Here is a 26,280-nt window from a genome sequence, read left to right on the forward strand (position 1 = left end):
TCATGCCATACATTCAATTCTTCAACAAATTCTGTGGGCTCTACCTTCAAATTAACTTAAGAATCCTCCCACTTCTCCCCACCCTCAAAGATACTACCCTAGTCCAAACCACCATCAGTTCTGGCTTGGGTCATTGTGATAGTCAAAAGTGATTTATCACTCCCAGTACTCCCACAGTCTGTTCTCAAATCAGCAAAGTGATCTCAACAGACACTTTTAAAATCTAAGTCAAATAAACACTTCTGTGCCCCAAAGCTTTCAAAGTCTCCCTATTTAATCTAGACTAAAAGCCGGAGTCTTTACTTTTCCCTACCAAGTCTACAGAATCTGTTCCTACTCTGGCCATATCTGACCTCATGTAATCTCTAATCTGTCCCCAGAACCATCCTTTCCTGGTCGGGCACGGTGGCTCCCACCTGTAATCCCAGCACTTTGGGAGGCCAAGGTGGGTGGATCACCTCTGGCCAGAAGTTTGAGACCAGCCAGGCCAATGTGGTGAAACCCCACCTCTACTGAAAATACAAAAATACAAAAATTAGCCAGGTGAGGTGGCAGGCACCTGTAATCCCAGTTACTCGGAAGGCTGAGGCAGGAGAATCGCTTGAACCTGGTAGTTGGAGGTTGCAGTGAGCGGAGATAGCACCACCACACTCCAGCATGGGGAAAAGAGTGAGACCCTGTCTCAGAAAAAAAGAACCATCCTTTCCAGCCACCTTTTTGCTGGTCTTCAAACAGGTCAGGTATGCTTCTGCCTCCAAGTTCTTGTTATTCATGATGCCTCTATTAGATCTTTCTTCCCATATCACCCTCTTACTGAAGCCTTCCCTAACCATCCTATTTAAAATTGGACATCTGCCCACCACTCCCTGCAACTTCCACATCGCATCTCCCCTTCTCTATTCTATTTTTCTGTAATACTTACCACCATCTGACACAGCATGTATTTTACTTAACTATTTCTCTTCTCCCCTGCTTGACCCCATAGCTCCCACAAACATACATGATGTGGACAAGGACTTTTGTCTGTTTTGTCTGGTCTGACATCCCCAGCATCTAGAATAGGGCCTTTCAGTAACGACTGCTCAAATATGTGTTGAATAAATAATTCTATTTTTTATATTATGTAATATTATTTATTTATTTTTTGAGGTGGAGTGTCACTCACTCTGTTGCCCAGGTTGGAGTGCAGTGGTGCTCACTACGACCTCCGCCTCCCGGGTTCGACTGATTCTTCTGCTTCAGCCTCCCGAATAGCTGTGATTACAGGCGCGTGCCACCATGCCTGACTAATTTTTGCATTTTTAGTAGGGATGGGGTTTCATCACGTTGGCCAGGCTGGTCTCAAACTCCTGGCTCAAGTGATCCGCCTGCCTTGGCCTCCCAAAGTGACGGGATTACAGGCATGAGCTACCGCACTCAGCCTAAATAAGTAATTTTAAAAATGAATCAATGAATGAATCTCAAGGGGAAGCAGCTGTGCTAAGCAAGACCTGCTTCCTTCCTCTGAACACCAGTCAGGAGACTCACAAGATACTCTAGTGAAAACCCTTCCCTATGGGAATCTGAGGGTTGGGGACTAAGTGTTCCTCTAAAAAATGATGGGAGAAAATTTATCACAATATGTCTCTTCCAATCAGGCCAGTGTTGTTCTTTAAGATTGTGGAAGTGGAGAAAAGATGAGCTTCATGCAAAATCTGTCAGGAGAAGAATAAAACTAGGGTTTTAAAAATTGAGTCAGAGAAAGAAAGAAAATGATTTGTGTTAGGAAATACCTTCCAGAAAAATCTAAACAATCCTCCTTTGGTCATTAAGGCTGGGGTAAGAGAACAAAAATTAATCATTTGATTAAAGAATAAAATTCCCAGATCTTGAAGACTGAAATATAAAAGGAGAACATTTATGGTAAGAAAGAAGAAAAAGAAGTGAGTGAGATTTTATGAACTGGACAAGTAAAAAGTAGCTTTTCATACAGAAGTCCTTGAAAACTTTTCCAGAGCCTTTAGTTCCTTAAAGATAAACTCTTAGAAGGAATAAAACATAAAAGAAGAAATAAAAATATTTGTGGTGGCAAAGGTACAGTAGATTTATTTGTCTCACAACTCTCTCTAGTTTGTGGTTACATGCACACTTTTAGCTCTGCCATTGTGATTATTCCTCTCAAAACCTCAACTGGGCCAGGCATGGTGGCTCACACTTGTAGTCCCAGCTACTTGGGAGGGTGAGGCAGGAGAATTGCTTGAACCAAGAAGGTCAAGGCTGCAGTGAGCTATGATCGTGCCACTGCACTCCAGCCTGGGCGACAGAGCGAGATTTCATCTCATAAAAAAAAAAAAGTAATTATTCTTAGGTAATTCATAAAATTACATTAAACAATGTGCTTCAAATAAAGAAAGCTGAAAGTGTTAACTGTGTAGGAGTGAGACTATGGATAGTATTTAGCATGATTGTGTGTTAGGGAGAATTTATTTTTATATTTATTTATTTATTAGTTTTTGAGATGGAGTTTTGCTCTGTCGCCCAGGCTGGAGTGCAGTGGCGTGACCTCAGCTCACTGTAACCTTCACCTCCCATGCTCAATCAATTCTCCTATGTCAGCCTCCCAAGTAGCTGGGATTGCAGGCACCGGCCATCATGCCCAGTTAATTTTTGTATTTTTAGTAGAGACAGGGTTTCACCATGTTGGCTAGGCTGGTCTCCAACTCCTGACCTCAAATGATCCACCTGCCTTGGCCTCCCAAAGTGCTGGGATTATAGGTGTGAGCCATCGTGCTTGGCCTATTTATTTATTATTTATTTTGAGATGGGTTCTTGCTCTGTTGCCCAGGCTGGAGTGCGGTGGTGCAATCAGGGCTCACTGCAGCCTTGACCTCCTGGACTCAATCAATTCTCTTGCCTCAGCCTGGGGCTACAGGTGTGCACTACCATGCCCAACTAATTTTTACATTTTTTGTAGAGATGGAAATCTCCTTATGTTTTCCAGGCTGGTCTTGAACTTCTGGCCTCAAGTGATCCTCCCATCTCAGCCTCTCAAAGTGTGAGCCACCACAGCTGACTGCTAATTTATTTTTATATAGTATAGCTCAACTGATGGCTGTTTACCTTCCCTTCATGATAGCTCAATTTAGAGGGAATTTTTTTCCATATATTATGTATTGGGCTCTCACCTAACGCAATGGTTCTAGATAGCCCTGGCATCTCTCAGGGGAGAAGAGAGCCAGGAAGCCTCAGTGTCTATATGATTTGGTCCAGTCCCCAGGTGAGAGCTGACAGAGGCTGCAGGAAGACCAGCTGCTGGGGGGGGGGGTGGGCAGGAATGTGTCAGGCTGGGTATGGGTGACTGTCTCATTTGCAGTCAGGCTCGCAGAAGAAACAGGAGCTCTGTTATTCTTAATAGTTTGTGTAATAACAGAAAAATAAACAGGACCCGTATTTTCTTTCTTGTCAGAACGGGAAAGCAGGTGAAAAGCGAGAATTTGTGCACACGTTGTGTCTGGGAGACAGGGCATGAGTATCTGAATCCACCACCAGGACCTTTTGCTTATAACTATCTGGTCTTCCTGTCTTCATTCATGTTATCCTCCAGTTTATTCCCTGCATAGCAGCCAGTTGGATCACATCAACTTTTCTAATTAAAGTCCTTCAGTGTCAAGGCACCTGCGTGATCAGGTTCCTGTCTGCCTCTTGCTTCTCACATCAGCTTTCGGAACTATCCTTAGGCACACTGGTTTTCTCCATAGAACCAAGCTTCTTTCTTTTCCTTCCTTCCTTCCTTCCTTCCTTCCTTCCTTCCTTCCTTCCTTCCTTCCTTCCTTCCTTCCTGCCTGCCTGCCTGCCTCCCTCCCTCGCTCCCTCCCTCTCTCCCTCTTTCTTTCTCTCTTTCTCTCTTTCTTTCATGGAGTCTTGGTCGCCAGGCTGGAGTGCAGGGGTGGAGTCTTGGCTCACTGCAACCTCTGCCTCCCAGGTTCAAGCAATTCTTGTGCCTTAGCCTCCCTAGGAGCTGGGATTACAGGCATGTGCCATCACGCCTGGCTAATTTTTTGTATTTTTAGTGGGAATAGGGTTTCACCATGTTGGCCAGGCTGGTCTCGAACTACCGATCTCAAGTGATCTACCCTCTTCGGCCTTCCAAAGTGCTGGGATTACAGGCATGAGCCACCGTGCCCAGTTGAACCAAGCTTTTTTCTGACTCGACCTTTACACGTCCTGTTCTTCAGCCTTACGTGAACAACTTCTACCCATTCTTCAGGCTTCAGCTTAAGTATCAGTTTCTCAGAGAGTCATTTATTTCCTCACTCCCCAAACTAATCTATGATGTCCCCGTGATTCTTTCTCACAGTACTAGGTTCTTTTCCTTCATTGTGCTTGCTGCACTTGGTAATGATATATGTATTTATTGCTTGCTTAATGTCTGTCTCTCCCCTAGATTGCAAGGCCTTTGAAGGAGCTTACAGGATTTGTTTACTATTCTACATCCAGCTCCTTGAAAGCATGGGCTAGGAAGGCCTCATGAGCGTAACTTGATACTAAGTGTCAACTTTTCCTATTTTGTGTTACCATTTTTTTTTTTTCTTTTTTGAGACACAGTTTTACTCTTTTTGCCCAGGCTGGAGTGCAATGGCACGATCTTGGCTCACTGCAACCTCCTCCTCCTGGGTTCAAGTGATTCTCCTGCCTCAGCCTCCCGAGTATCTGGGATTACAGGCATGTGCCACCATGCCCGGATAATTTTGTATTTTTAGTAGAGACGGGGTTTCACCATGTTGGCCAGGCTGGTCTCAAACTCCTGACTTCAGGTGATCCACCCGCCTCAGCCTCCCAAAGTGCTGGGATTACAGGTGTGAGCCACCACACCCGGCCTTATAATTCTTTACAGATGTGCAGAGATGAAATGGCCAGAAGTAATTATCAGAAATGCTGAGTCCACCTAACAGGAGGGATGGGGAGAAGTGACAGCCACGAGGCATATGTGGCGCATGTGCACGCTGCTGAGATTCACACGCAGAGGGACTACGTTTCCCTGTCATGCGGCCTGGGTGCTTGGACTATGACACTGGTATGGAGAAGAGTGGTGAAAGAACATGAGAATATTTGCATTACATAAAGCAGGGAGTATGCTTTGTTTTATTAATTATATTTATTAATTATATTTATATTAATTATAAAATCCAGTTGGGCACAGTGGCTAACGCTTGTAATCGTAGCACTTTGGGAGGCCGAGGCAGGCAGATCACTTGAGCTCACAAGTTCAAGACCACCCTGGGCAACATGGCAAAACTCCCATCTCTACAAAAAATACAAAAATTAGCCGGGTGTGGTGGTGCACACCTATAGTCCCAGCGCTCGGGAGGCTGAATTGGGAAGGATTGCTTGAGCCTGGGAAGCAGTGGTTGCAGTGAGCTGAGATTGTGCCACCGCACTCCAGCCTGGGCAATAGAGCCAGAACTTGTTTCAGAAAATAAATAAATAAATAAATAAATAAATAAAACAAAATAAAGTCCTCCCCCTCTTTTTTTCCTAAATTGAGTTCATTCTTTTCTCATAATGTGATGGGTATTTATTCCTACATTCACATTTATCCAATACACATCTGGGACCATATGCTATGCATTGTGTAGGGCTAAAAAGATACAAAATTTCACTTCCATTCTTTAAGAACTCAACATTTAGTATGGGAGTTTTAATATGATAGACATATATTCAAATTTAATATTAGATATTCAAATTAAACATGGTATATATATTCATATTACAACACACAGCTGCCTATAATAAATAAGATGTGCAGAAAAATGAAGTGTTCTAGAACTTCAGTTACCTAGCCAGTGGTACCCTGATTTACTGACTTTTAGAGGATTACTTAGGACTTAACCAGTGAGCTAGACATGCAGAACTGAGAAGAGTCAACAGGGATGTAATCTAAATATGAAAAACACAGTACTGCATAGGTCCTGACTAACCAGAACATGTCTGACTAATCAGCTAGCACTCCCAACCAATGAGAACAAATGTTGGCCAAATGTCAGTTACATTCAACACTGACATCTGTCATGAATTAAGTACTGTCATAAAGGAGTTCATAGTTTGGTTACAATGCTATAAGTGAGGCAGGGATTACAAGTAGTTTTCCATTTTTGAGCCGAATCCAATTGATAGGTAGTGGCTCCCTGGATAGCAGAGTGAGGGATTCTGAAGCTATGTCTGGGCTCACTGTCAGAGTGTGGTGATTGACATGTGCCCTGGAAGAAGAAAAGACAAACTGGGCCGGGTGCGGTGGCTCACGCCTGTAATCCCAGCACTTCAGGAGGCCGAGGTGGGCAGATCACGAGGTCGGGAGATTGAGACCATCCTGGCTAACACGGTGAAACCTCGTCTCTACTAAAAATACGAACAATTAGCCGGGTGCGGTGGTGGGCACCTGTAGTCCCAGCTACTCGGGAGGCTGAGGCAAGAGAATGGTGTGAACCTGGGAGGCAGAGCTTGCAGTGAGCCGAGATTGCGTCACTGCACTCCAGCCTGGGCAACAGAGCGAGACTCCGTCTCAAAAAAAAAAAAAAAAAAAGACAAATTGGAGCATGCATGCCATCTATCTGACGTCACTGCTTGTGATTAAAAGACAGAAAAACCTGCATTCAAATCCTTCTTCAAGTCCTCGGGAATTGTGTAACTTTGGGCAAATGGCTTTATGCATCTGAGTTTACCTTTTCTCACTGATAGACGACCTGCCTCCTAGGATTGCTGTCAGAATTCAACAAGATATTATTAGAGGGGCAATGTGGAGAACAGTGTGTGAGAATTCCACTGTATGGAATGACAACTTCCATGGAAATGTTCTGCCCATAGGATGGAGGTGAGATTCCAGCCTCATGTTGAAGCTAACGGCTGCAGAGGCAAGGAAATAAGGGAGGAGGAGGAAGCCTGAGAGTGGAACTGACCCAAGAGATCTTAGTGGTGGGGAAGAGGAAGTGATGGGGCCAAGAGCAGAGACTGGGAGAAGAGATGCATCTAACAGAGATTTTTTTGGGGGGGCAGGGGTGGGGGGGGAATGCTACGTGCCTTGACCCATCTCCCTGGCCCCTTGAATCTTCAGGAAAACCCCTCAAGTCACAAGATGCTTGGCCCATTGCATATTTTTTTTGGAAGTCATTGAAAGGGCTGATCACGACTGGCAAGGGTCCAAAACACTGTCTTCTCTTGGGGGCTGTTACCATCCATACTGCTACTACAGGTCCTTTGGTCAACATGAACACGCTAGAATGAGGGATGGGAGGACGAAGAGCTCATTTGGCCTGGGTGTGTCTGTCCTTAATTACACTGTTCTCAAACATGTGTTCCAGCCAGAGGCTTGTTAAGAAGAAGCCTTTGTTTAAATTTCAGGGCCCACAAAGCATTTTAGAGTCCAGACTCTAGAAAGTTTTATAGGCTGGAAGTCTGTGTGATCTGAGTGAGATGAGCCCTTGTGTTTTATCAAAGGACATTCTGGGAACATAAACCTGTTTGTCTTCATGACAAGGCATGCAACTCCTGGGTAGAGTTCAGTTCTCTGTGAAGAGAAGTGAATATGCCACAGGTACACATGCCTTTCAAACTTCCTGATCCCCATGCAAGACTGATTTCACAGGCTCCTTGACATCTGTGTTTAACCCCCAAATGTCCTCTGCTGGGTACCTCTTTCGTTTTTCTCAATCTCACTGCCCACATTGCTATTTGCTATGACATTTTCTTTTTGCTTTTTGGATCTTGTACTCATTACTGCTTCCTGACCCTTTTTGGCACCCATGTAGCTGAGGGTACTACTCTCCGCTTCAGATAAGTCAGTGGAGTTCAGATTTGTCCATCCTCTGCTGATAGATGTAGGAATGGCTTCCAGGAATCTCTCTGCAGAGGGAGTGAGGCGCCTCCTGGGAGAACTTCAGCTTAGACACATAAGTCGTGATGAGAAACTCAGCTCAGGAACAAAGCTTTAGTCCCTACAGCAGAAAGGCAATCCTAAGGAGAGCAGCGCCTGAACCCTTTCCTACCATCAAGAACTCAAGAAGTCAGGTCTGTAATTTACAAAGGCATGGGGTGACCAGTGTCACAGAGATTGGCTAGATGCTCCCCAAACTCGTCTCCTTTTCTTCCTGGGCTCATACCTTCCCAGCACACATATTCTGTGTCTGAGGTCTAGCCTAATAAATGTGGGCAGAAGTCACGTACACCAGCTCCAGGCCTGGCCCATAAAACTTCCTGCATGATCTGGGATGCAAATGATCCAGTGGAGACCTCTGAGGCCCTAAGGATGAAGCAGCTGGAGACAGAAGGGTCTGGGTCCCTGAATGACTGGGAGTAACAGAGCCCCAGCGTAGTCTACTTGCACCCCCACCTTGACTGTGACATAGGCAGAAATAAACTTTTACACTCTAAAATCACTGAAATCTTGAGGTTGTTTGTTACAGCAATTATCTTGCTCTGGTTGACTCGCTAAGTAACCAGAGCTCTGTCTAATGAAAATACTGCATTCAACCTGAAGGAGTAGCAGCATAGCACTGGCAATTTCCTAATAAAGTGTAACATAAAAAGGAGAGAGAGGCAGTCTTCCGTAGTTACTTTGCTCCTCACAGCTTTGACATTTTAGGAGCACTAAAATATGAGGTGGCATTCAGTGGGAGATACAGGAAGAGGCAGCAGTTTTTGAGAGGAGGCGGTTTTTGAGGGGCCTGGCAGCGCAGTGGAACCAAGGAGGAAGGGAGGCGGCTGCTGGTAGATACAGTGGCATTGATTCCAAGAGGAGGTGGTGAAACCTAGCGGGGGTAGTCAGGACCAGCAGAAGTGGCCACACTGTCCAGGGAAAGGCAAGCATTAGATGGCCAGATTTGATCATAAACCCATGCAGGACACTTAGAGATTTTGAGCAGTACTTGGAGTATGACGAAGGTAATAACCAGCAATATGGGTTCCCTCTATGAGTTATGGGAACTTGAGAAGTTTGGGGAAGAACACTCTCACTGGAGATCAATGTAGGAAAAATAGAAGGTGATTTTTCTGGCTTCAGTTGTGCTTTTTCAGAAACGTAATTTCTTCAAAGAGGCACAGCCGCCAGGCAGGTTAGACTGTCCATAGGCATCCTGCCCCTGCCACTCTTGTACTTGTCAGGGAGGCAAGCCAAGTTCAGAAGGCAGAGAGGGCCCGGGTGTTTGCATTTTCCACAGTGACCTCAGTGGGTGTTTGGGCAACAAAGGTATTCACATTCCACTCGGTAGCTAGAGAGGAACTCACAGGTATTCTCTATGTAAAAGGTAAGGATCCTGATTCATTTGGCAGCTGCTTTGAAGTTTTTTCTTTAATTGAAAAAAAGTACATTAAATTTGGGAAATACTATTCTAAGCTGCAGTTCCTATATTCAAATGGAAAAAAGTTGTGGAGGGATGAAAGAGATTTCCAGAGTGACAAGGAAGACAAAGTGGGGGAAAGCTCAGAGAGCCAAGGAAGGAGGGATTCCTGGGCGCTGGCCTCCTGGCAAAAGTCATTCGGGCAAAGCTGGGGTGATTATGGAGCGTGGAGATGCCTTAAAGGTCAAGCATTGAAATCTGAGGAGCTGGAGATGCTGCATCTATTGGATGTGTGTACACTAACACATGTTTATATGTACACATGTAAGTGTGTGCATGCACATGAGCACTTTGGGTAACTACACAGTTTGAAGCAAAGTTTTTTTTTTTTTCTTTTTTTTGAGACAGGGGTCTCATACTGTTGCCCAGGGTGGAGTGCAGTGGTTCAGTCACGGTTCACTGCAGCTTCCAACTCCTCAACTCCAGTAATCCTCCCGCCTCAGCCTCTCAAAGTTCTGGGATTGCAGGCACAAGCCACTGTGCCTGGTCCTGAGAAAAAGTTTTTAAATAAAACTTTACATTTTACATCTTTATTTTATTTATATCACAGAAGAAAGTACTCTCCTGGAATATACCTTTTTACTAAGAAAAGGAGACAGATTTTTCTTCTTTCTTCCTATCCTGTGTGACCTGGCTATGCCTTTCCACCCAAACTTTCTCCTAGAAACTCAAGTTCTTGTTCTGCAACTAAAATGAACATTTTTCTACATCCCTGTCACATTCACAGGTTACTTTTCTCAGTCTTCGTATTTCAGGAATGTGTTTCATTTAGTTAAACTGATATCAGGCAAGCTACTACTGGCTCATGGTGACTTGTAGTGTTGCTCCTCTTAGATGACCTACATAGATGTAAAATATGTTTTTTAATCATGCCTCTAGAGATGTGGCAAGCTGTAGAAATTTTGGGTATTGTAGAATGCTGAAAGAATTAATAAATAAATACATTACTAAACCATTAAATTACTATGAAATGTATTATTTGTTATTAAGTTACAAATTCTAAATTGTTAAAACATTAAGAAATTATTGATAAAAAGAGTGAACACTTAGAAAACACTAAGTACCAGGCACTGTTGTAAGTACTTTCCACATATACATTTAATTCTCAGGAGAACTCGATAAACTAGAAACTGTTTTGTCCCCATTTTGCAGATGAGAAAATTGAGGTGGGGAGAAATTAAGCAACTAACCCTCTGCCTGGCATCTAGGAAATGAGGGAGTCGGGATTTGATCTCCGCAGGCCTGGCTCCTGGCTCCAGAGCCTGTGCTCTATCAGAGACAATGACATTTTTTTTTTTTTTCCCGTGGGAAGAAAGGAGGTGAGACTGATTGCTGGAGACTCTCAGATTACTCCCACAGGATAGTCCTGTCTGCAGTTTCTCACGGGAATTAGGCAGCCTGCAAATGAGATTATCTTGGAGCTTTTGTTGTGACCCTCAGAAGTTACATTACCTTTCTATTTCTCAGCTTTCTCTTAAATAAAACAAGGAGAGTGGGACTAGATGGCCTCTAGGATCTGTTCCAGTTCTAAGATAACATAGTATTAGCATCCCTGCACTAAAATGCTGATCTCTTGCTTGTGGGAAAGCAGCAAGTCAGTTCTTCCTTCTACACCACTGTGCCTGGTCCTGAGGCAAGCCAAATTCAGAAGGCAGAGAGGGCCCGGGTGGTGTTTGCATTTTCCGCAGTGACCTCAGTGGGTGTTTGGGCAACAAAGGTATTCACATTCCACTCGGTAGCTAGAGAGGAACTCACAGGTATTCTCTATGTAAAGGTAAGGATCCTGATTCATTTGGCAGCTGCTTTGATTTTTTTTCTTTAATTGAAAAAAAAGTACATTAAATTTGGGAAATACTATTCTAAGCTGCAGTTCCTATATTCAAATGGAAAAAAGTTGTGGAGGGATGAAAGAGATTTCCAGAGTGACAAGGAAAACAAAGTGGGGGAAAGCTCAGAGAGCCAAGGAAGGAGGGATTCCTGGGCATCGGCCTCCCGGCAAAAGTCATTCGGGCAAAGCTAGGGTGATTATGGGGAGTGTGGAGATGCCTTAAAGGTCAAGCATTGATATCTGAGGAGCTGGAGATGCTGCATCTATTGGATGTGTGTACACAGTCAGTTGCTCCTTCTACACCCTTCAACTAGAAGCTGCAGCGTAGGATGCTGAGTAGACACCTGTAAAGAACTGGGAGCAAGAAATGAGGGTTCCAGCTAATAGCAAACTTCAACCTCTACCTAAGAAGCATAATAGAAACACTCTTACTAGGTGCCTACTGTGTGCTGTGTGTTTTAAACAGGTCATATCATTTAATTCTCACTGCAAGCCTGTGAAGTATGTAGTATGCCTTTAATTTAAAAAAAAGCAGCTGCAGCTCAGATGCCCCAAGGGACTTGCCCAAGATGGCCCAGCTAGTAAGTGATGCAAGCAGGATTCAAATCCAGTCTGCCTGATTTCAAAGCCCACGTACATTGCACAATCCACACCTCCTTAAATATCTCGTTCGAATCATTTTCACTGCAAGCTTACGGGGTATTTTCTCCCCATTTCACTAACAAGGCAAGTGAGACTCAGAATGGTGAGGTGACCTGCACAGGTAGGGTGGAAGAAAAGCCTGCGGACCTTGTACTCGGGCTTGGCTTCCCTCGGCTCTGTCCCCAGCAAGCAGGTCTCACCTTTCCCGGTGCCAGCCCGGCTCACCGCCCGCCCGGAACTACGCTTCCCGGCAGAACCCGGGCGTGCGCACGCGCACCGGGGCCTCCGCCATGGCGACCGTGCTGTCCAGGGCGCTCAAGCTCCCGGGTAAGGAGTCGCAACCTTGCGACCACCCTGTCCCCGCCAGTGTTGGAATAAGGGGAGGCGAGGCTCTGGGGTGAGGCCGGTCGGGCCTTGGCCTCAACCCAGACACAGCTGCAGGCGCCCAGTGGCGAGGAGGGTGCAGTCCCTGGGGGCTGGGGTTCCTGTGCCACCAGGGGGCGAGAGGGGCGTCCAGCGGGGCAGGGGTCGCGGGCGCCGGGCGAACGCGGAGACGCGCGGGGAGAGGGCGCCGAGCAGGTGTTATGGCGGGGAGTGTCAGGACGCCGGTCGCCGCTGTCCCGAGGGGAGGCTAGTGAGAGGAGCATCCTTCCCGAGTGCCGCGGACCGGGCACCGCGGGGACTCCGGCGCCTTCTGTCTTGGCTGGACCTGGACGGGGGCGGCGGGACGGCGAGTGGCCCTCTGTGGATCATCCCCTCTACCTAATGACAGCAGCGAAGCATTCATGAGGCAGGTGGGACAGGTGTTTACGTCCCTTCCTAGTTTACAGAAGACAAAATGAGAGTTATTTGGCTAATTGAATTGTCCCAGGTCTCTCAAGTATTGGGAAAGCTCGGCCTTGAACGTCAGGGGTCTTTTCACTCTAAATCCTGAACTTTTGATTCCACTTGGTCGGTCTCCAGCTGCCGAGATTAAGCATGGGAAATGATTTGGCACCTATAAGTTGAAGATAATGTATGGAATCTTCTTTAAGGCAGCGTTAGGGGTGATGACAACTTCCAGAGCTGATTCAGTACTTCGGGCAGCAGCTCCAAGTTTTTTTTCCTTTCTTTTTTTTTTTTTCCTTCCTGAACCTCCAGAGTAGGATTGTACTGTTAGAAACTTGCTATTTTAATAAAAATATATTTATTCCACCCAAGTAAATTTTAAACATTAGGCTTTAGAAAAACTGATGGTTCTATCTAAATAAGTTTTAAGCATTAAACTATAAACATTTGTTTGCTGATAATTTGTATTAGAGGGAAAAGCAGTTGCTTTCACTGTTATCTCTAGAGAGGGCTCTTTGGGTGTTGGGTGGATAGCTAGTTTGAGGTTGCAGGGGGATTACAGGGTCCTTGTTCTCAAGGAGCTTCCAGTTTGCTACCCTGAAGTGAACCTTGCCATTTGGATGACACTGGGTTGGATATTAATTTGCATTTCTGTCCCCAGACTTCATGACCTCAGACAGATTTTTTTTTTTTTTTATGGGCTCATTGGAACATTGGAAGGAACACTGATAGTATCTGTCTTGGAATGTGTACATAACACTGGAATTAAATGAGAGACGTGGCCCTTTACTTGCAGGATTAATTTTTTACTTTGAAGAGAGTAGCCTTGTATATCCTTAGTGTAGAATGATATCCTCCCAGAGGGGTAATAAGATGTCAGACACATTTAGCTTTATTTCTTTTTTTCTTTTAGGGTCCTTTTTTTTAAAAAAATTTTTTATTTCAGTGTAGGTCATTGTTATTCTCTAAGAATGAGAATGCGGGGAAATCTTGCTTTAGCAACTCTTGAGCTCTTTTGTGTTCTTATGCCCCAAGGCTGTGGTGTTATTACTCCCTGGAGTATTAGTTGTAGGAACTGGTTGGGGTTCCCATAGCCCAGTCCCTGAGCCTGTTTGGCAGGCAGCTTGGCCCTGAACCCTGAGACATGCTTGATACCTTTTTAGGCCCAGATATAGTAGGCATGTGTTCTTTCATGTGATGTGGGTTTTAAGAAAATAAAACCACTTGCACTTTTCCTCGTCTTCTTGCCCTTTCTTGCCTCCACCCAAAATACTATTGTTAGTTTTTGCATTAGGTACAAGTTGTTTTCATATAGCTTTTTTTGACTCCCCTGTAATTGGGGTTCTGAGACTGCTGTCCTGTTTGGGCTACTGTGTTATGTTCCCGTAGTTAACATCCCCACTGTTTTCTTTTTTGTTTTTGTTTTTGAGATGGAGTTTCGCTCTTCTTGCCCAGGCTGGAGTGCAATGGCGTGATCTCGGTTCACTGCAACCTCCGCCTTCTGGGTTCAAGCAATTCTCCTGCCTCAGCCTCCCGAGTAGCTGGGATTACAGGCATGCTCCACAACACCCAGCTAATTTTGTATTTTTAGTAGAGACAGGGTTTCTCCATGTTGGTCAGGCTGGTCGCGAACTCCTGACCTCAGGTGATCGCCTGCCTTGGCCTCCCAAAGTGCTGGGTTTACAGGCGTGAGCCACTGTGCCAAGCCCCAACATCCCTACTGTTTTCATGTGTGAGGACGTCAGGATGGAATGGTGGCTGAGAGCATGAAACAGGCTCAGATTCAAATCCAGTCTTTACTTAATTAGTTACTTAATCTCTTTAAGCTTTAGTTTCCTCATCTGTAACAATAACATTATTATGGAACATTCACTCTATGCCACACATTCTACTACATATTTACCTCCTAGGGTTATCTGAAATAGTAAAGGACATGGATGTACTTAGGAGATCTAGTAAGCTCTGACATACGTTAATTAGTCAGTAAGTGTTAGCTGTTGTCATCAGCACCATGCTCATTTATGAATGTGATACCTGAAGGAAGGCTTGATGTAATAGTGAGCTCTTGACAGATCTCAGCAGCCTTGTTAGAAAAGAGCAGTTTCGCTAAGCTCGGGAAGGAAAGATGTTTGGCTCACATGCATAAAATGAGGTTAATTAGTAGCAGAAGGCCAATATGACATTCATAAAGCCAGTAGGACAGCTTGTCTCCTAAGTATATATGTATTTTTTTCCTTAGGCCATTTTATAGTTTGAAGGTCAAACACTGGAGGGAATATCAGAGCAAAATGATTTTTTATGATTTGTTTTATTTGTGTAACTTAGAGTCATTATATGCCCTTGGATAAACTAACCCATGATATGAATTATTTACCTTTAGTTGCAGTAGAGTGTATTGTATAGTATATGTACAGTACAGTATATGCTATAGTATCATATATGTTATAGAATAGTGTATGTTTTAGTATATTTCCTGAAAACATTTGGGTATGGTATAATTGCATCACTTTCCTATTTGTGTTTTCCTCTCTACCATTTTGGAAATCCTATTATATTTAAACAGCATCTTTAGTCTTCCTAAGAGGAAAAGCAATAGCTGTGGAAAGCTCACTTACAATGATTTGCTATGAAATCAGTGCCCTCTCCCTTATTCTTTGAAAACCTTTCATTCATTAAAAATTTGGGTGCTGGCTGAAAGTAGCAAGGAAGCGAGTGAGTGTTAAGTGTCCTGAACTTGGAAGCTGGATTTGATGCCTAGCTCCTCAGCCTGAGTAGGACTTAAGGCAAGTTGGCGGACTTCTTTTCCTTCACTCTCTCTTATTGTCTTTCTGTAAATAGAAAAAAAAATTATTTAAGACTTCTGTAATAAAAACTTGCAGTCGGTGATCCTTAAGCTGAAGTTTGTTTTTGCACTATCTGAAAAAAAATTAGTATAAAAGTATTTATTCCTCTGAAAAGGCTGGCCAAGAACTGGCCCCTAGTCTTCTGTAATGTAAAGAAAGCACAGGAGTATGATAACTCTGAGCACTTGTGTGCTTGTCTTTATATTTCGGCGATATCCTGGCTGGGTCAGAATGCTTGTACGTCAAATTGCATGTTCTTTCTCTGAGGACTTTTGAGATATTGTTCCACCATCTTTTAATAGTGTGTGTGACTATGGAGAAATCTTTGCCTGATTTTTGTTCCCGTCAGTAGTGACTTGATTCTTTTTCCTTTGGCCTGGCTGCTCATAGGATTCCTTCTTTGTCCTTGAAGTCCTGCGCCTTTACTAGGATGTATTTCAGTATTGATTCTTCTGAATCAGTTTTTTTTTGGGACTCTGTGTACTCATTATTCTGCAGTTTTAGGTCTTTATTGTAGGAACTTTTTTTTTTGCAACCCTTTAAAATACTGCTTTTGGTATTTTCTTTTCTGTTATCCTCTTCCGTCATGCATATATTGGCTCACCTTTGTTGTCAGTATCTATCATGTTGTTTCTAGTCTTTTTAAAAAGCCTTGATTTTTTTCCATGGGATCATATGTAGCCAGTACAGACTTTGAGGCCAGACTGGTTTTGAATTGTTACCTATCACTTGCTGTTTAACTATGGGCCAGTGTGTTAGTCTGGTTTCGCACTGCTAATAAAGACATACTTGAGACGAGGCAATTTACAAAAGAAAGAGATTTAATGGACTTACAGTTCCATGTGCCTAGGGATGCCTCACAATCATGGTGGAAGGTAAAAGGCACATCTTACATGGTGGTGGCAAGAGAGAGAATGAGAACCAAGCGAAACAGAGTTCACCTTGTAAAACCATCAGATCTCGTGAGACTTATTCACTACCATGAGAACAGTATGGGAGAAACTGCCCCCATGATTCAATTATCTCCCATTGGGTCCCTCCCACAACACATGGGAATTATGGGAGTACAATTCAAGTTGAGATTTGGGTGGGGACACAGAGCCAAACCATATCCGCTTAACTTAAACTTCAAAGCCTCAGCTTCCTCGTCTTGAAAGTGAAGACAGTAATGTGTCTACCTCACACAGTTGTTATGAAGATTTGCTGAGATAAGAATTTTTTTTTTGAGACGAAGTCTTGCTCTGTTACTCAGGCTGGAGTGCAGTGGCACGGTCTCAACTCACTCTAACCTCCACCTCCCCAGGTTCAAACAATTTTGATGCCTCAGCCTCCTGAGTAGCTGGGGTTACAGGCGCCTGCCACCACACGTGGCTAATTTTTGTATTTTCAGTAGACACAGGGTCTTGCCATGTTGGCCAGGCTGGTCTTGAAGTCCTGGCCTGAAGTGATCCCTCGCCTTGGCCTCGCAAAGTGCTGGGATTACAGGCGTGAGTCAGCACCCCTGGCCTGAGATAAGACATTAAAAGGGCTTGGAAGAGTGTAGGATAAGTGTTCAGAACTGCCAGCTGTAGTTATTTCCATTTCATTTTGCTTGATTTTCGCTAGTCTGTTCTTTATGTCTCTGACTCTGTTTTCAGCAATATCTGTTCCTTTAGCTGATTCCAATAAGGATTTCTTTTCTCAAATTGGTTTTTTATTTTTTCCAGTGTTTTCCTGAGTGCTTATTTCAGAGAAGACGATTTTCCTAAATTTCCCAGACTCTGTGGGGAAGTATATGTTCATTATTTCTTCCATCTTGTGGTGTGATTTGTCCAGCATTTGTTCTTCAGCTAATTGTTTGCTATGTTTCATTGTTACTTCTTTCTTGAATATTCATAGAGCTTTGTGGTATCTTGTGGAATGAGTACTAAACATGGCTTCTTTCTGGTTATTACTCACATTTAAATGGGGCAGTTGTTTGACAGCCTGGCTATTGCCAGAGGGGTGATGTAGGGCAGTTGGAAGCTAGAATGTAATCCAGGCCTGTTAAGTCAGCTGGCTCCCCACCAGCACGCTTCCTGTGTGGATGTCTCTATCCTGGCTAGGACGAGGCTTTTCACAGGACTGTAGGGTGCTGGTTTGGCGTTTCCTTCACTGACTTTGTTGTGCCAGTTATCAATTTATTGCCTGTGAACTCCAAATTAACCTTTGTTGACTGATCTGTGAAAGCGGGTGTGAGCCCTTTTAAATATCGTTTGTCCTGCCTTGGATATTGTCTCTCAGTCCTAGGGGACCTTGTAGAGTTCTCTTCCATCTTTATGTTTACTCTCCTGTCTTCGCTTAGTAATTTTTTATGTTAAACTTGTCCTCTTTGAACTACTGCTTGGCTTCTGCCTCCTGACTGGGCGCAGTCAGAGTGATTATGCCCGGTGACTTTTCGAACCTGCCATCCTGACAGTGTGCTTTTTGTGACGATGTCAGCTTGTGCTTTTCCTCCTTCGGTCCTACTTCCCTTTGACTCTGTGGTGTCGAATGGGGCTCATTGGTGCTTCTGTGACCCCAGACTTTGTCTTTCCAAGCAAGCAATTACTGGTTTGGCTGTATTTGTGGAACAAGGGAGGTAGTATAACTTGTTGGTTAGAACAACAAGTAGACTCTGCAGTCAGATGCCTGGGTTTGAATCCTGGCTTTTCTTTTGGCTAGTTCTGTGATCTTAGCCATCTTACCTCTCTATATTTTATTTTTCTTGTTGATAAAATGGGGGATAATAATAATAATATCTACCATATGAGGTTGATGTGAGGATTAAATGAATTAACACATGCAAAATGCTTGGATCAGTGCCTGGGACAGTAGTCACTCAATACACTTCCAGTTGTCATCGTCATCATCATCATCATCATCATCTTACTGTTGTCATGATTATTAATGCTGTGAACTCGGCTCATTGCTGAAGATCTGCAATGTATGTGCAATATATATCCACAAGATGTATTTGCCTGCTCTTACTGAGCTTTCTCAGCTGAGTACAAGTTTCAGTGCATTTGGTTCATAACTTGTGGTTTGGGAATGCGACTGTTTCCTATTTTGTGTTCTATTTTTATTTTTCTTTATTTGTCTTCCTGGTTTTAGGAAGAGAATGTGACAGAAATGCCCACTTTTGCCATCGTTAACTAGAAGCATGTAATCTTGCTAAACAGACCAATTTGACAGCAGCTTTTTTCTCAAGGAATGCTTGCAAATTGTTTTATAAATTTCTTACAGATTTTATAAGTTCCTGGAGCATATGCTTCTCTTCCTGCCTGCCTGTGATAGTACATAGCATGAGAAAAGTGAATTTCCTTTAAATTGTTTTGCTGGGCAGCATTTTATTAATGATTTCACTTTGACAAAGGTACTGTTTTAGCCCGATATGTTTCTTGCAGGGTGGAGACTGACTAGCAAGATTGAATTTGATGTCGATGCTAAATTTTTCACTTGGTGCTAAAAATCCAATTGCACAATTATAGGGTGGCTTAAGCATGTGTTCAAAATGCTTGGGAGTTTTAATTGAATCAGTATGTGATGTGAATGCCAAGAAAGCTATCAAGATCTTACATTATAGAAATTGAACTGTTGTTTGCTATCTGGAGTAGATAGGAAATAGGTCTGCCCTCCCTTTCTCTGGTCAGACTGTGCCTAGGATTGTATCCAGTTCCAGGAACCATACTTTAAAAAGCACAGACGTATCACATTGTGTCCAGAGGAGAATGACCAGGATGTTGAGGACACCTGAAACAATGCTTCTTCAAGTCATGGGTTGAGAGAGGTGGAGGTGTTTGACTTGGAGATGAGAAGAGTGGGGGAGGGCACTGGGAGATACAATGCCAGCACCAGTGATGGCAATGATAATAATAGAAGCTAAAATTTGTTGTGTGACTATAAGCCAGGCACTGAGAACCACACATATATTATCTTATTGGATTCTCATCACAATCGTATGAGCTAAAAAGAATAATTATTCCATTTCATAAATAGGGAAATTGATGCTCAATAAAGTTAAGAAATTTGAGACCACATAGTTCATAAGAGATATAGCCAGGATTTGGCTTGATGTTTGATTGTGAAGAATTGAGCTCTTAAATACCATATCATATGTCTCTTGTGACTGATACCTTTGAGTGTTTGAAGGACTTGCATGTGAAAGAGGGATCCCAGAAATTAAAACTGGGGTAGATAATTGGCAACTTCCCAGAAAAAAATTCTTGAATCAGTGTAAAGAATTTTTTTCTAAATTAGAGGTCAGTGTAGCCCTAATACAGGTTACATTCAGGTGTTTGCTAAGTGACTGATTGGTAGGTCTTTGTAAGTAGCTAGTTGTAAGTTTGGGATGGGGTGGGGATGGATTATGTGATCTTTAAGGTCTCTTGCTGTGCTTTCTCAAGTGACTCTAGAGTTGAGAACTCTGTGTGTGCTTTCCTGTTTTTCAGATACATATAAACATTTTAAATTGTCAAAAAATACATACACCATAAAATTTACTATCTTAACCATTTTAAGTATACAGGTCAGTATTAACTGTATATGCACCTCATCTCTAGTATTTTTTCATCTTGTAAAACTGAAACTCCATACTTATTCAGTAACAACTTTTCCTTCTACCTCCAGACCTAGGCAACAACCATTCTACTTTCTGTTTCTGTGAATGTGACTACTCTAGATAACTCATATAAGTGGAATCACACAGTATTGTCTTTTTGTGCATGGCTCATTTCACTTAGCATAATGTCCTCAAGGTTCATCCATTTTGTAGCAAGTGTCAGAAGTTCCTTCCTTTTTAGAGCTGAATAATATTCCGTGGTATGTACATATCACATTTTGTTTATCATGTCAGGTGTATTTTAGCTAAAAAACAAAACAAAAACAATCACTTTAAAAAGCATTAGAGTTAATATTATTCTAACAACCCATGGCTCTGTGTGCAAATTATTATGTATAGAGTTATCTGGGATGGTTAGGGAATGGTGTGCCCTAATTTACCAAATAATTTGGTTCATGGAGTAGAAATATAAATTGAAGGAGATTATCTGGAACCTCTACTGACCCCATGGCATATTCTGAAAGTACTATTTTGAATTAAGTTTCTAATAACTGATTTATTTTCTTGTAATTTGTGCCTTTTAAAAATCAAATATAATATTTATTGGGCAAAGTGTGTAGCTTTGAAAATAAAAATAAATGGAAATAATTTCTAGTTATTAGGATGACAGATTATTCAGTATTTCTTTGGATTTTTTTTGAAAGTCCTTAATGTTATAATTCTGTGGAATGTTCATTTTAAAAAATCTAAAATTTATTGTTTTTTTAATGTACCAAATACTAAACTTTAACACCACAAGTTTTACTTCCAACATCTGGTATCGGAGGAACCAGCCACCAGTATTTCAACGTAGGTTCTTTCTATTTTCCCTAAGTGTAGCCGGTCTGAGAAATAAAGAGAAAGAGTACAAAGAGAGGGATTTTATAGCTGGGCCTCTGGGGGTAACATCACATATCAGTAGGTCCGTAATGTCCCGAGCCGCAAAACCAGCAAATTTTTATTAGGGATTTTAAAAGGGAAAGAGGTGTATGAACAGGGAGTAGGTCACAAAGATCACGTGCTTCAAAGGGCAATAAAGATCACAAGGCAAAGGCAAAATTAGAATTACTCATGAGGGTGTATGTCCTGCTGTGCATGTATTGTCTTGATAAACGTCTTAACAGAAAACAGGGTTGGAGAGCAGAGAACCAGTCTGACCAAAAATTACCAGGTTGGAATTTCCCCATCCTAGTAAGCCTGAGGGTACTTTGGGAGACCAGGGCATGTTTCAGTCCTTATCTCAACCACATAAGATAGACACTCCCAGAGCGGCCATTTATAGCCCTCCCCCAAGGAATGCATTCCTTCCCCAGGGTATTCCTTGCTGGGAAAGTAGTTCAGCGATATCTTCCCTACTTGCACATCCGTTTTTTAGGCTCTCTGCAAGAAGGAAAATATGACTCTATTCTGCCCAACCCCGCAGGCAGTTGGTTATCTTCCCTTGTTCCCTGAGAATTGCTGTTATTCTGTTCTTTTTCAAGGTGCACCAATTTCATATTGTTCAAACATACATGTTTTACAATCAGTTTGTACAGAGTGGTCCTGAGGTGATGTACATTCTCAGTTTATGAAGATAATGGGATTAAGAGATTAAAGTAAAGACAGACATAAGAAATTATAAGAGTATTATTAGGGAAGGGATAAATGTCCATGAAATCTTCACAATTTATGATCAGAGATTGCAGTAAAGACAGGCATAAGAAATTATAAAAGTATTAATTTTGGGAATTGATAAATGTCCATGAAATCTTCACAATTTATGTTCTCCTGCCACGGTTCCAGCAGGTCTCTCCATTTGGGGTCCTTGACTTCCTGCAACAATCTGGTCTCCATATAGTGTTTTATTCTTTCATTTTATTAATTGAACAAACTGAGATATAATGTATGAAATGACATCACCAAGGCCAAGGTGACCCAGAGGTAGACACTAGCATTAGTAATTATTCTTTTCCTCTTTTTAATTAGCTGGGTTATGTGTTTTTTATTTTTAATATTTCCTCTGAACAAAAGATTTAATGATAGAGTTTACATTAGTGATAGATTACCAGATAAAGTCTCCCCAAAAGAAACATTTTCTTGGTTGTTACTTGGTGGTAACATGAAGTAAAGGCATAAAATCATTCAGTCATTGGCAGTGAGGCCAAGGGGTGAGTGGCTTGGGAGAAGGTGTGCCTAGGCCTTTCTGTAATTTCTGTCTCAGCTATCCCAAATCAACACTGCAGGCTAAGTAAAAAAAAGTGCTTGCCGTGCAAAGCAGCCTCAAGGCAAGTCCCCTACTTCTGTATTCCAGCTAGATCACCACCCCTCCCAGAATGCTTGCTCAGAAGAGCAGTTTTTGGGGGTAAACACTATTTACTAAAAGATGTACTGAAAGGGCCTTCAAATCACAGGATGGTTCTTAGAAGTGAGATTTCAATACATCTTCAGATGAACATTCAGTGTTCAACTTTCTAAGTTGTTTCCATAGAAACAGTTGGGAAGCCACAGATATCGGGCTGTGAGAAGCAGCGTATGGAGAATAATTGTTCTAAAAGTTTACCAGGAAAGATTAGGACGTCACAGATGTAAGAAAATCTGAGGCAGTATGCACATTAGGCACATGGAGAGTTGACACGAAGCCATGGTCTTTTTCTTGAGTGAGATTCGAACACATTAAGAGAGCTTTCTTTTTAAACTGAAGACATTTTAAATTTGCTAACTTCTGCCTCCTTTTCCGTTGTCTTCAACTCTTGCAGGCAGTGATCCTGGAGCACTGCTTTTGTTTTTCCTTCCATTCCTAACCCCTGCTTCGCTGGCTTGTTTTACAGATAGCCACCAAGGTTCAAACTTGATGTAAACCTGGATTTTTTTGTTTTAGTTTTCTGTGTTCTCCTGGGTATTTACAGATGCCATATATTTGGTGAGGGTGTCTCCTCCCCAGTTCTCCTTGACTGTCTGTTTTTCTGTCTTTTCAGGGAAGAAGAGTCCAGACCTAGGGGAGTATGATCCCCTCACCCAGGCTGACAGTGACGAGAGTGAAGACGATCTGGTGCTTAACTTGCAGAAGAATGGAGGGGTCAAAAATGGGAAGAGTCCTTTGGGAGAAGCGCCAGAACCCGACTCAGATGCTGAGGTTGCAGAGGCTGCAAAGCCACATCTTTCGGAAGTCACCACGGAGGGCTACCCCTCGGAACCCCTTGGGGGCCTAGAACAGAAGGCAGCCTCCTCCCTGGTGTCATATGTGCGCACATCTGTCTTCCTGCTGACTTTGGGGATCTCGATGATCCTGGTCCTCCTGTGTGCTTTCCTGATCCCCTGTCCTCCCAGAGATCTGCACAGCACCTGGAGCCGCCATTTGGGCTCCCAGGGAGGTGAGCTGCAGAATCTTCAGCCCTAATCCTGTGAAACTTCATGCTATCTCTCATTACATTTAAATTTTCCTCTAAATCTGAAAACTTAATATGTGTCATGTGGCATTCCCCACCCTGCCCTCCCCGCTGTGTGGAGGTGGCAAGGAGATTAAGATTTGAAAGAAAACAAACACCTCCAAAAACCTGGGAATCACTGCTCTGTGTGTCTGTTGGCATTGGTCTTTATTCGACCCAGAGAGGACGGGGCTGGTTTGCTGGGTTCCTGCTGTGGAGCCAGCACTGTATCGGGGGAATGCAAAGCTGTAGGAAGGGCTATTTACAGAGAAAAGCAAGGTTCAAGGCCTGGCTGCACCAGGTATAGGGCTCTTGTAGAACCCTTCGACATTCGTTGATTATAGAGGCCTGATCTAATTTAAATGATAAAATAATTTCATTTCCTGTAAAAGATAGTTGCTATCTTTTCTTTCTTGCTCCTCATGGTTAGGGTGGTGCTGTCTGAGTAATTCCAGCTATTCTGTCTCCTTTTGGAGCAGGCTTCTTTAAAACCTCTTGCTCTAGAATGGGACTTACGTCTCACCTGTGTTGAGTAGTCCTGTCTCTTGTGAACTGGATTAGGCTCTCCTCAGACCCTGGCATCCTGTTGATCTAGAAATGTTTATCTCTGCCACTTCTCTGAGCCCAGTTGGATTAGCTTCTGACAAGTTCTGTGTTCTCATCTTCAGTTTCTCTGAAGGCAAGTTTAATTTACATATATTTATATACAGTCTAAAGGTGACAGATTGTTGGTGTGTCTGCCACCCAGCTTTAGAAATAGAACATCATTGAGACCTTCACAATCTCTTGTGTGTCCCTCCTGACCACATCCTCCTCTGCCCACCAAAGGCCTCTGCTATCCTGAATTTTTTGTTGATTATTCCTTTTTCTGTAAAGTTTAACCATGTCAATATGCCAGGTTTTAAATTTTACATGAATTTAATCATGCAGTCTTCTGTGAACTGCCTTTTTTTTTTTTTGTGACAGAGTCTTGCTCTGTCACCCAGGCTGGAGTGCAGTGGCACAATCTCAGCTCACTGCTGAGACTTCGCCTCCTGAGTTCAAGTGATTTTCGTGCCTTAGCCTCCCATGTAGCCGGGATTACAGGAGCTCGCCACCACGCCTGGCTAATTTTTGTATTTTCAATAGAGACGGGGTTTCGCCATTTTGGCCGGGCTGATCTTGAACTCCTGACCTCAGATGATCCGCCTGCCTCGGCCTCCCAAAGTGCTGGATTTATAGGTGTGAGCCACTGCGCCCAGCCCGTGACCTGCTTTTTTGTGCCACTTAATTTTCTGAAAACAATTTATTGAGATTCATCTATATTGACGCATTATACCTGGAATTTATTCATTTTCACTACTGTCTAATTTTCCATGGTATGAATATCCCATGATTTATCCATTTTACTGTTGATGAACCTTTAAGTAATGCTTCCAGTCTTTTTTTTTTTTTTTTTTTTTTAAATAAATAAGTGATACTGCTAAGAACATTTTTGTGTGTGTTTCCTATTGCAATGTATAAGAATTTCTCTAAGGCATAAACCTGGGAGTAAAATTGCTGGATCATACCGCAGGGTGTGTGCATGCTCATTATTAGTAGTTTATGTTAAATTATTTTCCAACGTGGTTGTACCAATTTACACTTCCACCAGCAGTGTGTGAGTTCTCTCCAAATTGTGTGGGCATCCTCGGAGTCCACACTGTTGGGTGGTCGGGGGATGGAAGTCCGGACTCCACACGAGGCCTCTGCTGACACCACGCCTGTGGAGAGGAGGGAGAGGGCTGCCTTGTTGGTGCTAGTTGGGGTGGAACTGCTTTGGTCCTGCTCGGTGAGGATGACAGTCCTGGCCCCCAGCTGGCTTTCTCTGACATGACCCTGATGGTGGTGGTGGTGGTGGGGTGCCTTGTTACATCCAGGAGAGGATGGGAGCCCGGCTCCACGTTCAGCCTTTGCTATATGGGTGGGTGGAGCTGGGCCCATAATTTTATCTGGGGTGTTTGGTTGGAGTAGGACAGTTATTATCTAAAACTTTCCTGTCTTGCTGGACTGCACCTTTCCTGGGCTTTTGGCTAGGGAAGCCAGCCTTATCTGGGGCTTTTTTTGTCTGTACCTGTGGTGTTTTTCAGTTGCTGGCTTTTCCAGCACCCTGTCTGGGTATTATGAGGCCAAAAGAAAACCCAGAGGACTCATCACCTTGTCATTCCTTGGGTCTTGCAGTCCCTAGCTGGTCTACTTCCTTCTCTCCGCCTTTTAGAGTTGTCTTATGTTTGTTGTGCATACAGTGTGCAGGACTTTTCGATGCACTTAGCCGGGGTGAGGGGAGCAGGGAGTAGGGAGAGGTGTGTCTACTGTACCTAGTCAAGGAACTGGAGTCTGCCTGCTGTTTATAGAGCTACTGGCAACAGAGAACTGGTTTGTGGTAACTTGCTCAGGACCTTTTTGTTTTTTGTATAACAGGTGGGGACCTGTCTCCATTGGAATTGGCTGATGTGAATGGAGATGGCCTGCGTGATGTGCTTCTCTCCTTTGTGATGTCAAGGAATGGGAGTGCAGTAGGTAAGTGACGTGTCTTTTCAAGACTGCTACAGGGATACCGTCAGCTAGGAGAAAACATCAGAGCTGTGTCCCAAGTGGTACTGCAGAAGGATCTGCAGTGAACAGAAAGTTAACCTTGGTTCTGGCATACATGAAAACCCTCATAGGAAAGCTTCCACATATAAATAAAGCTGTCTAAAAAATCAGAAGGAATTATAGCTGGAAGGAATTTTTAGTCGTGACCAGGCCAGTG

General features: G+C 43.2%; 1 protein-coding gene across 3 annotated transcripts in view; it reads left to right on the forward strand.

Annotated features, from left to right (window-relative positions):
* The first annotated feature begins 12,107 nt into the window (after positions 1 to 12,107).
* The window catches only part of FAM234B (family with sequence similarity 234 member B), a 36,543-nt gene continuing 22,370 nt past the window's right edge, over positions 12,108 to 26,280 (forward strand). For 2 of the 3 annotated variants that reach the window (XR_013400920.1, XM_001087297.5), the window contains exons 1-3: positions 12,108 to 12,165; positions 23,061 to 23,456; positions 25,950 to 26,048. Coding sequence is in view for 2 of the 3 variants with exons in the window: in XM_001087297.5 (XP_001087297.2) it covers positions 12,129 to 12,165; positions 23,061 to 23,456; positions 25,950 to 26,048 (532 nt within the window). In the remaining variant the exon portion in view is untranslated. Of the gene's footprint in view, positions 12,633 to 23,060; positions 23,457 to 25,949; positions 26,049 to 26,280 lie in introns of all 3 variants that reach the window. The other variant, XM_015151168.3, reaches the window with a different exon arrangement.

This window comes from Macaca mulatta, chromosome 11, assembly GCF_049350105.2.
Source record: "Macaca mulatta isolate MMU2019108-1 chromosome 11, T2T-MMU8v2.0, whole genome shotgun sequence".
NCBI lineage: Eukaryota > Metazoa > Chordata > Mammalia > Primates > Cercopithecidae > Macaca > Macaca mulatta.